Here is a 13,548-nt window from a genome sequence, read left to right as displayed (position 1 = left end):
GTACATACACATTCATTTATCAAGGAGTAGGTTTTCCTTAAGGTTCATGTTTTATCCAAACCATCTAACAAGAGAAGAGACTACTTCAAGTACTGAACTCAATTATATTAAATTTTTCTTGAAAATTTGTATCACAATAACAATTCAAAAATCAGATTATCTGTGCTAAGCAGACAGTGCAACCAGGTCATCTGGTATTCATTTTAAAATCTCCAACCATCAATCTGACCCTCAAAATAACATGTAAAAATAAACTAATAAGATAAAGCACATTAATTACAGTTTATTTTCTATGTTTTTTTAATTAGGATGAGAGGGTATACAAAATAAATAACAAACCTGAAATTTAGCCACACAATTGGAATTGCAAAAGTTATACAGTTTTCCATCAGGCATTGTGGCTTGGTATTGAGGTAAGGAGTTTCGCTTACAAAAATGGCAAATAATTCCCAAACCTAGGAGATAAAAGGTACATATCTGATTTCTTCATAAAGCAACTAAAGTTTTTTTTTTTAAATTTTGAATGCTGAGATGATTTTTCTTTTAAAACAACCTTCTGTATTCTTTTATTTGCACCTTAAAAATATTGTCATGAAATACAACTCTGGTATTACATTTTAAACATATACAATACATCCAATTAATTAAGTTTTGGAAGGAACAAGAATTTTAGCTAAGAACACAGAAAATCAGTAACTTTAAAAAGTATATAATGATCAAGTTAACCAAAACAGTTTTGAGGTGGGAAAGTTTAGTATGATAAGAAAATAAAAGCAGTTAGAAAGCAAAGGAGAAAAGGTAACATACTATTTGTGTAAAAAGTAATGATGATATTAAAGATTAACTTTCCAAATACCTGAAACTTACTTTGTGATTTTGCATATTTTGTCTTGTGACTGTTCATGCAAGCAGTTGAACAATATGGCTCCATATATCCATTAGGACCTATACATTGAGTCATATCAAAAAATCTGCACTGTGTTCGGCAACCAGTACAAGTTGTCAGTTTTCCATATTTCTACAATTTGAAACATAAAAAGAAAAATTTTAAAGCTGCAATTTAATTAGAAAAAAGTTGTATCGCGCTGATCCGAAGGCAGGAGCCAGGTGCTTTTCCTGGTCTCCCATGCGGGTGCAGGGGCCAGGGACTTGGGCCATCCTCCACTGCCCTCCCAGGCCATAGCAGAGAGCTGGCCTGGAAGAGGGGCAACCGGGACTAGAACTCGGTGTGCCCGCGCTACAAGCGGAGGATTAGCCTATTGAGCCACAGCGCCAGCCTAAGGCTGTAATACTTTGAAAGAAGGAAATTAAGACTTCTAATATTTTTTTCATTGAACTGCTATTATTCCAAGTGCTTTTGAGATTTCTCTTTAAACATGATTAGTCACCTATCCACAACATGTAAAACCTCACTCACGGTGCAGGTATTTGGCCTAGCAGTTAAAATGCCTGTATCTCATATTGAAGTGCCTGGGTTCCAGTTCCAGCTCTGCTCTCCATTCTAGTTTTCTACTGAAGTACATCCAGAAAGGTAGAAGTTAATAAAACAAGTAATTGGGTCCCTGCTGCCCATGTGGCAGACCTGAATTGAGTTCCCAGCTGCTAGCTTCAAGTCAGCTAAGCCCCAGCCATTGTGAGCATTTGAGGAATGAACCAGAGGACAGGAGGTTTCTCAAATACCTAATTTTCAAAAAATAGAGACCTCATTCAACCACAAAATACAAAAATTTTTTTAATTAAAAAGAATATTTTAAGCACATTAAGAGATTTCTAGTTATAAAAATTAATAGTCCTTCTGCCAGCTGATTATCTGCCAACAAGGTAACTCAAATAAATGATACAAAGAATACAAACACAAGACTTTTAAAAACTGCCAGAACAAAAGTATTATCATTGTCCTACAAAAATGTAATTCTGATAAACTAGTGTGGCTGTATTAAAAAAAATTAACTTGACGGTCACAATTAAAATCAACCATAAGGAAAGCAAGCCTTTACTGTAATTTTAATTACCTTTTTTGTCTGTCATGATGAAGTTGAAACCTAGTATCAGAAATCATGTTGCGGCCGACGCCGTGGCTTAACAGGCTAATCCTCCGCCTTGTGGCACCGGCACACCGGGTTCTAGTCCCGGTTGGGGCACCGGATTCTATCCCGGTTGCCCCTCTTCCAGGCCAGCTCTCTGCTCTGGCCCGGGAAGGCAGTGGAGGATGGCCCAAGTCCTTGGGCCCTGCACCCTCATGGGAGACCAGGAGAAGCACCTGGCTCCAGCCTTCGGATCAGTGCTATGCGCTGGCCGCAGCAGCCATTGGAGGGTGAACCAATGGCAAAAAGGAAGACCTTTCTCTCTGTCTCTCTCTCTCACTATCCACTCTGCCTGTCAAAAAAAAAAAAAAAAAAAAAGAAATCATGTTGCAAAATAATTGTGCATGTGTGATTCTGAGATTATTTAACTCTATCTTAATACCTGAGATTATCTTCTACAACATAAAGATCTAAGAAGGTCTGAAAATGTTCCATGGATGGATGAACAATAGATGTCAGGGAGATGACAGTAAGGCCAAAACTAACATGTGAAATGGATAAACTGCATATAAAGTCCCCTTAAATAACACAGGATGTTAGAACACACACAAACACACAAAACAAATTGAAGATAAAAATAATGACCCAAAAAAAGTAACATCAACATCAAAATCAATAAGAAGACAGCCTTCTTTTAAAAAAAAATTTTATTTCAAAGACAGAGTTACAGAGAGGCAGAGCGAGACAGCAAGCTATCGAGCGAGCAAGCGAGAGAGAGAGAGAGAAAGAGATTAGAGTCTTCCATTTGTTGGTTCACTCCTCAAATGGCCGCGACGGCGGGAGCTGGGATGATTCGAAGCCAGGAATCGAAGCTTCTTCCAAGTCTCCCACATGGGTGCAGGACCTGGGCCATCTTCTGCTTTCCCAGGCTATAGCAGAGAGCGAGATTGGAAGTGGAGCAGCTGCAACTCAAACCAGCACCCATATGGGATGCCAGTGCTGCAGACAGTGGCTTTAACAGCTATGCCACAGCGCTGGGCTCCAGTGACAGTTTTCTTAGCATACAACAAGTACAATAGGCTTGTGAAAGATATACTAACGTACGTGTCAGGAATATATGTTTTAGTCTGAAAATGCAAAAAGAAAACAAAAACACATGCTGCCTATTCCTCACTTACTCAATTTTTCACAAAGGAAGCCCTAATTAACAACAGCAAAAATACTAACAGAAAAGGATGCCTGCAAACATACTGTGTCGAGTTACAACCCTACCAATGGTACAAGGAAAAGAGAAATTGCTCTGGTTTTATCTTCTGAGTTCTTACCTGATGATTAAGTTTTTATACTGGAAAAAAGTCAAAAGAAAACAGATCAACAAAATCATGGAAGATAAAAGAATGTTTAAAATCCAGAACTGGGGGCAAGTATTTAGCCTACAAGTTAAGATGCCTGTTAAGACATCCACATCACACATCAGGGCACCTGGGTTCTATACTCAGCTGCAGCTCCTGCTAATGCAAACCCTAGGAGGCAGCAGTGATGGCTCAAGTAATTTTGTTCCTGCCACCCAAATGGAAGATCTGGATTTCTTTTTTTTGACAGGCAGAGTGGACAGTGAGAGAGAGACAGAGAGAAAGGTCTTCCTTTTGCCGTTGGTTCACCCTCCAATGGCCGCCGCGTTTGGCGCGCTGCGGCCGGCGTACCGCGCCGTTCTGATGGCAGGAGCCAGGTGCTTCTCCTGGTCTCCCATGGGGTGCAGGGCCCAAGGACTTGGGCCATCCTCCACTGCACTCCCGGGCCACAGCAGAGAGCTGGCCTGGAAGAGGGGCAACCGGGACAGGATCGGTGCCCCGACCGGGACTAGAACCCGGTGTGCCGGCGCCGCAAGGCGGAGGATTAGCCTGTTGAGCCACAGCGCCGGCAGATCTGGATTTCATCCCCAGTTCCCAGCTCCAACACTGGCCCAGCCATTGTGAACATTTGTGGAGTGAACCAATAAATGAGAACTCTCTATCTTTGTCTCTCTGCTCTCAAAAACAAAACAAAATGTTTGAAAACACAATAAAGATTAGGAATACGGAAAAATATTCAGAACACTTGCTACTGTGCTGTAAGATTACACAGAGAAAAGATAAACCTGCTCCTACTATCTATATGTGATTCTGACAGTGACTTAATTTCCAGGATGAATAAAAATTTTTAACAGGAGGCCGGTGCCGTGGCTCACTAGGCTAATCTTCCACCTTGCGGCGCCGGCACACCGGGTTCTAGTCCCGGTCGGGGCACCGATCCTGTCCCGGTTGCCCCTCTTCCAGGCCAGCTCTCTGCTGTGGCCCGGGAGTGCAGTGGAGGATGGCCCAAGTCCTTGGGCCCTGCACCCAATGGGAGACCAGGAGAAGCACCTGGCTCCTGCCATCGGAACGGCGCGGTGCGCCGGCCGCAGCGCGCCTACCGCGGCGGCCATTGGAGGGTGAACCAACGGCAAAAGGAAGACCTTTCTCTCTGTCTCCCTCTACTGTCCACTCTGCCTGTCAAAAATTTAAAAAAAAAAAAATTATTAACAGGAATCAAGTAAATATGGAGACCATGACACTGTCTGGAAAACGTATTATTTTATATTTATTAACATCTAACTGAAAAGCAACACTCTCCTTCATTCTCATTGCAGACAAGAAACAAACCACATAAGCTTAGTGGAACCTGTGACTTAAAATTTCTCAATTTTTTATATCATACTTGTTGCAGATACTCAGCATAACTATGATAAACTTTACTTCAAAACAATAGTTATTAATGCTGCAAGGGGCCTGGTGCTGTGGCATAGCAGTAAAAGCTGCCTGCAGTGCCAGAATCCCATAAAGCAGTAAAAAAAAAAAAAAAAAAAAATGGCCCAAGTGCTTGGGCCCCTGCACTCTCATGGGAGACCTGGAAGAAACTCCTGGCTCCTGGCTTCAGATCAGCTCAGGTCAGGTCACTGCTATCATTTGGGGAGTGAACCAGAAGTATAAGATCTCTCTCTCTGTCTCTACCACTCTCTGTAACTCTGCCTTTCCAAAAAAAAAATAAATAAATAAATCTTTTTTTTTAATACAGATAGAGTTAGTGAGAGAGAGAGAGAGAGAGAGAGAGAGAGAGAGAAAGGTCATCCCTCCATTGGTTCACCCCCCAAATGGCTGCCACAGCCAGAACTATACCGATCCGAAGCCAGGAGCCAGGTGCCTCCTCCTGGTCTCCCACATGGGTGCAGGAGCCCAAGCACTTGGGCCATCCTCCACTGCCCTCACGGGCCATAGCAGAGAGCTGGACTGGAAAACGAGCAACCAGGACTAGAACCCGGCACCCATATGGGATGCCGGCGCCTCAGGCGGAGGTCTAGCCAAGTGAGCCATGGTGCCGGCTCATAGAATAGATCTTAAAAATATATACTGGACAAACATAAATTAAGGAACACTCAAAATGTGCAGGCAATGAAAGACAAAGGAAATGTTTAGACTGATGGAGCACGGACTTTCCATCTCCAACCATGACAGACCAGCAGAACTAGATTTAACTTGCCACCTTTAGCAACTAGATAACTAGACAAAAGATAGGAAACAATGGTTTTCAAACTTTGTACACAAGCTAGGCAGGGACTGTTTAAGAAAAGGGAAAAAACTTAATTGAGCTCTTCAGCCAACAAGCTTACTGCCTGGAGGCAGCTGGGTGGATAGGGGAGAAAGCCTACTAGTTTCACAGAGCTAAGGAAACAGAAGATCAGAGCAAGCAGAATTTGGGAAGCAGAGTATTGAAAAAAATGGAGTGATACAGAAAATAGCTCTGAGTATCTAATCAGGTATTTTCAGAAAAAACTGAGCTGTGTATTTGTGGAAAGAAACCATCTGAGGCCAGATAAAGAACCAGAGAACCACCAGGAAGCAATAGGCAAAACAACTCCCAAAGGACATAGAGGCTGAAAGTACCCTGTGTTTGCTATCTGTTTTAAGAGTGGAAAGACGGGGCTAGCATTGTACCACAGCAGGTCAAGTCACCACCTTGATGCCAGCTTCCCACATGGGCTCCACTTTGTCTTGGCTGCTCCACTTCTGATCCCACTCCCTGCTAATGCACCTCGGAAAGCAGCAACAGAAGGCCCAAGTGCTTGGGCCCCTGCCACGCACTTGGGAGACCCAGCTCCAGCTGTTGCAGCCAGTTGGGGAGTGAACCAGCGGATGGAAGAACTCTCTCTCTGCCTCTCCTTTTCTCTCTATGTAACTCTTTCACATGAGTAAGGAAATCTTAAAAAAAAAAATCTGCAAATAATTTTTAAGAACATAAATATATAAAAGCAAGTAAATATAACACAAGAAAATACATGTAAAACTTAGTGAAAATAAAAATGTATCTATCTTGATAGAACATTCATCATGTAAGTTCATAATTTTAATGTACTTCAACATGCATGTGACTTTCCAGATAGAAACTAAACGGTATCAGACACTAAAGATAAGTAGCATTGCTTAAAAATGTTGGGCCCTACACCCCATCTACATTCCTGCTTACCTCAGGCTGCATTAAGAAAGAATCCTGCATGTGATCGCGAACCTCCTTCAGGAAGCTTGGATGGCTACCTACCTAAAAAAAAAAATATTTTTTTTAAACTTTATAAAAACATATAAAGAAGTGCTGGTAGACTGAAAGATAAATGAGAAATCTGTAAAAGTTGCTTCTCAATTATCTGTTTTTTTGACTTGCAAACTCATTTCAACTTTTTTAAATGCCTATCTGATCTGTCCCTATGTCAAACCTACAGAAAATTTAACCAAATAACTTTAATTTACACAAGAAAAAATGATGTAATGATAAACCACTTCTATAATAATGCAGTAAGGAAAATTTTTCCTGCCTCTGAGAAGAATCCTTTTTCTTAGATTACATTATGTATGCACAAATTTCTTTAATTAAACTATAATATTTATAATGAAATCTTAAAACTTTCAAAATTAAAAAAAAAACTTTCAAAATCAAATGATTTCGAGATCACAGTGAAATTTTCATCATCTACAAAATGGTTTGTTTTGGGATTTCTTTTTTAAATCAAAAGAGAGCTTCCAGCATAGGAAAATTTACATCTTTCATCTTTACAAACATTTAAGAAGTCATACCTATACTTACTTTTTTCTGTGGAAGTCAAAATAGTATCCCCAATCAAAGAAACTACTAAAAGGTTAAGTAGGCATTATATATTCTCTATAACCAGAATCTAGATTAATTAGCTATAACCAGTATATTCTGGAAACTAATTAAAATAGTGAGGACATAAACAACAAAGCCAGAGTTAAATTTTAGAGACAAAGGTCAAAGGAGGAAAAAATAAGAAATTTATCACTATATAATTTTAGTACTCTGACTGCAAAAAAATAAGACATTCACTAGAGCACCTCTAAAGGTGATGTCCAAACCTATCTGACTAGGTCCCTTTATCAGTAAAAAATTATGCATAGGGTCCCACCTACTCATTTATTTATGAATTATGAGTATGTTACATGAATTATAAAATACATGCAGATAATATTTTAAAGAATGAAAGATAAAACACTATTTAAAAATAATTTTTATTTTATTTACTGGTAGTACAAAGAACACTGTCCATATCCACTAGAACAGAATCATTTGACATCAGTGGAAGCTTTGTAGGAAACAGTAACAAGGAATTCCTATTGCTCTCAGTCAGGCAGGAAGCAGCTAAAGCCCAGAAGAGAGCCGAGAACTCCCACACCCACTCAGCAACAATGAGGGCGACCTCTCACATGCACTGTTGTCAAGAGAGGCCAAGCAAAGAGGATGGTCTTCTACCTCAACCTGGAAATAATGAGGTACGGCTTCATTTGATATGCAGCCAACTAAAACACAAGGTTCAAACAAAGATTTATAATTTTTTAATAGTATCTCAGAAGTTCAAGTTTTAACCAAAAATCATTTACAACAAAAGCAGGAAAAGCACAACTTAAAAAAAAATGATAATCAATAGATGCCCAACAAAAAGACAATCAACACTTAGGATGCCTGTTTACCACTTGGGCTTGAATCCTGCACCCGCTTCCTGCCAAGGCAGATTCTTAAGGCAGCAGTAATGACACAGTAGTTAGTGACACAGTAGTTAGTTTCCTCTCTCCCACATGGGATAACTAGACTGAGTTCCTCCCTTAGCTTCCATCTGACCCAGTCCTGGCCACTGTGGGCATTTGGGGAATGAACCAGAAGATGGGAGTTCTCTTACTCAGTCTCTCAAATTAAAACAATAATAAGCTTAAAAAGTAAATGAAAAAAGAAGCCAAACTCTCAGCAAAGAAATAGAGGTTATAAAGATTCAAATGGAAAGTATCAGTGAACTGGAAAATAGAATAATAGAAATTACCTCCTCTCAACAAAGAAAACATAATAGGTGGGACAAAAAAAAGAACAGAGCATCAGGGACCTGCAGAACTGTGACAAAAAATTAAACATTCATATCATTATAGAGTCCTGGAAGAGGTCAGGACTAGAAAGTTTCTCTAAAACAACGCTGTCTGAAAATGCTTCAATTTGGGGAAATACATAACTATACAGATAGAAGAAGATAAGCAAACTCCAGAAAAGATAAGGCTGGCACTGTGGTATACAGCATGTTAAGCCTCGGCCTATATTGCCAGCATCCCACATGGGTGCCGGTTATACTCCCAGCTGTTCCACCTCCGATCCAGCTCTCTGCTAATGCACTCAGGAAAGCAGCAAAGATGGCCCAAGAGCTTGAGCCCCTGAACTCACGTGGGAGACCCAGAGGATGCTCCTTTCTCCAGTCTGGCAGTCCTGGTCATTGCAGATAGAAAATTCTCTCTCTCTCTCCGCCCCTCCCCACCCCCATAACTCTGCCTTTCAAATACAATAAAAAAGTCTTTAAAAAAAAAAAAAAAAAAACCAAGATACACCACAAATTTCTGAAAACGCACAAAGAAAACAATCTTGAAACCTATGGAGGAAAATGACACACCTATTAAGGGAACTCCAAAAAGTTCATGGAAAAATCTAACTGGAAAGCATTTATTTTAGTGCCAAAAATTCTGAAATCCTCCATACAGGGAGGTCTTCAAAAAGTATTTCCTTCCCAGAACCATGATGAATCATGACCAGAGCAAAAAGTTTGTAATGCTGAAATAAAAAGATCTGACCCAGACTGTGATGTTGAATTTATTGCTAGCTCTGGTTATCTAAATGATTCAAGAATTCTTAATGTGAAAGTGAGGTGTTGAGTATGAGTGGTAGTGAAAAGACAGCTGAAGAATTTTGGGAATTCCAGATAAACTGATATTGGAGGAAAATTTCTACCAGAACAAGTCTTAAGTATGAGTAAAACATTTGTATGGCCGGCGCCGCGGCTCACTTGGCTAATCCTCTGCCTGCGGCGCCAGCATCCCATATGGGCACCAGGTTCTAATTTCGGTTGCTCCTCTTCTAGTCCAGCTCTCTGCTGTGGCCCAGGAGGGCAGTGGATGATGGCCCAGGTACTTGGGCCCCTGCACCTGCATGGGAGACCAGGAGGAAGCACCTGGCTCCTGGCTTCGGATTGGCGCAGCGCACTGCCCATAGCGGCCATTTTGGGTGTGAACCAATGGAAGGAAGACCTTTCTCTCTGTCTCTCTCTCTAACTCTGCTGGTCAAAAAAAAAAAATTTATACAATGATGAAAACATCTAATGATATGTTCTCAAAATGTTTCAGAATTTAATGGGAATTTTATTTAAATGAGAATGCCAAACTGGTGAGGCATAACCATCACTGACTTTTCACCTTCATAATAATCAACCACTTTTAATACTATTCCCAGGTCAATCACTTGTGGCCTTTTCCTCATTAACAATAGCAATGGATTTTGTATGTTTAGGGGCTATCACGAACAAAGCACCACAGATTAAAAGAAGCACAAGAAGAAAAAAATGTGTAAAATCAAGAGATATAGTAAACATGAGGTATATGGGGCTGCTGCCACTGTAAAAGCAGCATACTGGTTTACAGTCAGCATTTTTTATAAGTAAAATAGTAACAAAAAGCATTCTATAGTGAATACATCACCCAGTTACCATAGTTGTTTATTATCAAATATTAGTAACTATATACAATTACACACTACACTGTTCTATGACAGGCAGTACAGATTTGTTTACAATAGCATCACCACAAAAATGTGAGCAAAGCATCACATCTGAATGACTATAACTTTAAGATGACTCTAACTTTAAGATAACTTTAAGACTTCACCAAGCACTGCTGCCATTTGTGGAGTGAACCAGCAGATGGAAGACCTCTCACTCTCTCTATAACTCTGCCTCTCAAATAAATAATCTTTAAAAATAAATAAATGAATAAACAACCCAATGAAAGGGAAATAAAATTCCCAAAAATGTAAGCCTACTTCAAAAAGTTCATGGAAAAATTAGAATTAAATGAGAAATTTACTTTGGTGCACAAAAATTAACATCCACAATTTTTTTTTTTCTCATACTATGCATTTTCCATGAAACTTTTCAAGATTCTGATTAATACCCAGAATACATGAAGAACCCTACAATTCAACATCCAAAGTATAAACAGCGCAGGGTAGACATGTAGCCCACATTCCATGCCCTAGTCCTGGTTCATGTCCCAGCTACTCAGCCTCCAATCCAACTTCCTGCTAACGTGCATCCTGGGAAGCGGCAGATGACAGTTCAGGTACTTGAGTCCCTGCCACATACATGCAGACCCAGATGGGGTTTCAGGCTCTGAGCTTTACTGTGGTCCAACCTAGCTGTTGAGTAACAACTGAAGAATGAACCAATGGATGGAAGATATTTCTCCATCTTTTCCCGTTTCAATTAAAATGAAGGAAAAAAATTTAGTATAAATAACACATTTCAAAAATCAGCTAAGGATTTGAAATATAGTTCTCCAAAGGATATAAATAGTTAAATGCTATTTCACACCTATTACAAAAGGCATGAAAATTTTAAATAATAGGGTAGGCAAGATGCCTGCATCCCCTATCAGAGGACCTGGGTTCAATACCATCTCTGGGCCGGCGCCACGGCTCACTAGGCTAATCCTCTACCTGCGGCACCGGCATCCCGGGTTCTAGGCCCGGTCGGGGCGCTGGATTCTGTCCCTGTTGCTCCTCTTCCAGTCCAGCTCTCTGCAGTGGAGGATGGCCCAGGTCCTTGGACCCTGCACGTGCATGGGAGACCAGGAGGAAGTACCTGGCTCCTGGCTTCGGATCGGCGCAGCGCACCAGCCGCAACGCACCGGCCACAGTGGCCACTTGGGGGGGGTGAACCAACGGAAAAAGGAAGACCTTTCTCTCTGTCTCTCTCTCTCACTGTCTAACTCTGCCTGTCCAAAAAAAAAAAAAAGAATTAAATGAGATTTCAAAGTACATTTGGTTAATAAAATATTACCGTAAAACTATTACAGAACTTTCCAATACATTCAAAGAATGCCAAATTTTGATCAGAATATGAATTACCTGCTTATATTCACTGACACAACTCTGACAGCAAAATCTCTTCTGCTGACCATCAATCACCAGAACATTATTTCCAGCACCTTTACTGGGCAAATATTCTCCACACTGTTCACAGCAATTCATTATTAGACCATTGGCCATTCTGTATCTATTAAAGCAGTGGTCACTGCACAGCTTATGAGTCATATTTTTAAAGCTAACTTCATGTCGAATCTAAAAGAAAAACAATAAACAAAAAATTTTTTATCAGTCTGACAAAGTAGCTAAAAAACAAGATGTTCAAACAGAAACAAAGATGCCCCAATTTGGTTTGAGGAAAAGGAGAAACAAAATATATTTCACAATTATTTTATACTGTTTTTATACAAACAGAACCCATGTATGGCTCCAAGAAAAAGAAAATTCCACGAATTACATAACTACAAATTTCTCTAGAGGTATCAAAAATGATAGAAAAACAACCAAGCTTAGTGTTAATATTAAATTTCATAAACAGATTGGAAATCTTCAGACAAATCTAAATGACATGTAAAGTACACTCCTCAAGCAAAGAAATAATATAAATAATTCAAATGAGATTATGTATACACTTGTTCAACTTTTCAGCAAAATTGGCTTTCTTGCATAGTAACCTACTTGTATAAACATTCTAGACTAAAATCAACCATGTGCTGTATCACCTTATCTGTTAGTGCTCCCAACAACCTCAATAAAAAGCAGGCAATTAACATTGTGATTTTTCTTAATCATTCTCCCTAGAAGGGAATGTGATTACATAATAGGATAGTTATAAAAGAGTTATCATATACTCTTTTTAAAATACATATTGAGGCCGGCGCCGCGGCTCAATAGGCTAATCCTCCGCCTAGCGGCGCCAGCACACCAGGTTCTAGTCCCGGTCGGGGCGCCGGATTCTGTCCCGGTTGCCCCTCTTCCAGGCCAGCTCTCTGCTGTGGCCAGGGAGTGCAGTGGAGGATGGCCCAAGTCCTTGGGCCCTGCACCCCATGGGAGACCAGGAGAAGCACCTGGCTCCTGCCTTCGGATCAGCGCGATGCGCCGGCCGCAGCGCACCAGCCGCGGCGGCCATTGGAGGGTGAACCAATGGCAAAAGGAAGACCTTTCTCTCTGTCTCTCTCTCACTGTCCACTCTGCCTGTCAAAAAAAAAAAAAAAACATATTGAGAAAAGACTAGGTAATAACTGCTAAATACAGTTTAGAAGATTCTTAGATAGAACCAACTGAAAAAATACAAACCTCTGTTAGTTTACCACAGATTGTACATCTTGATTTATTTAGAGCTCCTTTAGTAGGATTCTGTTTGTCTTCATAGAGAGACAAACAAGATGTACTACAGAATTCCTGGAAGGATTCACTTGAATCCACTTGAGCAACAATGGTTCCTTTCATTGTAGTTATGTCTCTGAAATATAAGATGTACAACTTACAGTAAAATCTCATTTTAAAAGAATTAAAATCTAAGAGTAATAATTGACATTTTTCACCTCTACAGAGTAAATCCTGGAAACTAAACACCATCTTTGGATCTAATACATTATTTTTACTATTGAGAAACTCTTGGCAATAAAGACTGAAAAGCAACACTATTTCATACTATTAAATCCTTGCCACTACCTGACCTATCTTGAAATTCAATAAAGTTTCCTTACAGATCCCAGAAACACCAAACAAGAAGTTATTACCTATATGGAGTTAATGTTGAGAACTATTTTATTTAGGTATAAATGCATAATCCAGGTAAATATTCCTTATCAAAAACACTTGGAATGAGAAATGTTTCTGACTTTGAATTTTTTTCAGATTTTGGAATATCTGTACTTACATAATATGATATCTTAGGCAGGGGGCTCAAGTCTAAACATGAAATTCATTTGTTTCACAAATACCTTATACACACAAATAACCTTATACAATATTTTAGAGCATCTGTATTTGGACTACACCTGTCACAAGAAGTGAGATATGAAATTTCCCATTTGTAGCAAGTTAGTACTCA

At 39.9% G+C, this 13,548-nt stretch overlaps 1 protein-coding gene across 14 annotated transcripts in view; it reads right to left on the bottom strand.

The window, feature by feature from the left end:
• ZMYM2 (zinc finger MYM-type containing 2) overlaps positions 1–13,548 on the bottom strand; it is a 108,042-nt gene that overhangs the window by 48,867 nt on the left and 45,627 nt on the right. For all 14 annotated transcript variants that reach the window (XM_062194509.1, XM_062194513.1, XM_062194506.1 and 11 more), the window contains 5 exons: positions 12,789–12,954; positions 11,535–11,747; positions 6,564–6,635; positions 868–1,018; positions 340–455 (listed from right to left, as the gene is read on the bottom strand). In XM_062194509.1, the coding sequence (XP_062050493.1) occupies positions 340–455; positions 868–1,018; positions 6,564–6,635; positions 11,535–11,747; positions 12,789–12,954 (718 nt within the window). The remainder of the gene's footprint in view (positions 1–339; positions 456–867; positions 1,019–6,563; positions 6,636–11,534; positions 11,748–12,788; positions 12,955–13,548) is intronic.

This window comes from Lepus europaeus, chromosome 6 (assembly GCF_033115175.1).
Source record: "Lepus europaeus isolate LE1 chromosome 6, mLepTim1.pri, whole genome shotgun sequence".
NCBI lineage: Eukaryota > Metazoa > Chordata > Mammalia > Lagomorpha > Leporidae > Lepus > Lepus europaeus.
The sequence above is the reverse complement of the archived record's forward strand: the minus strand, read 5'-3'. Positions and strand labels throughout refer to the sequence as shown.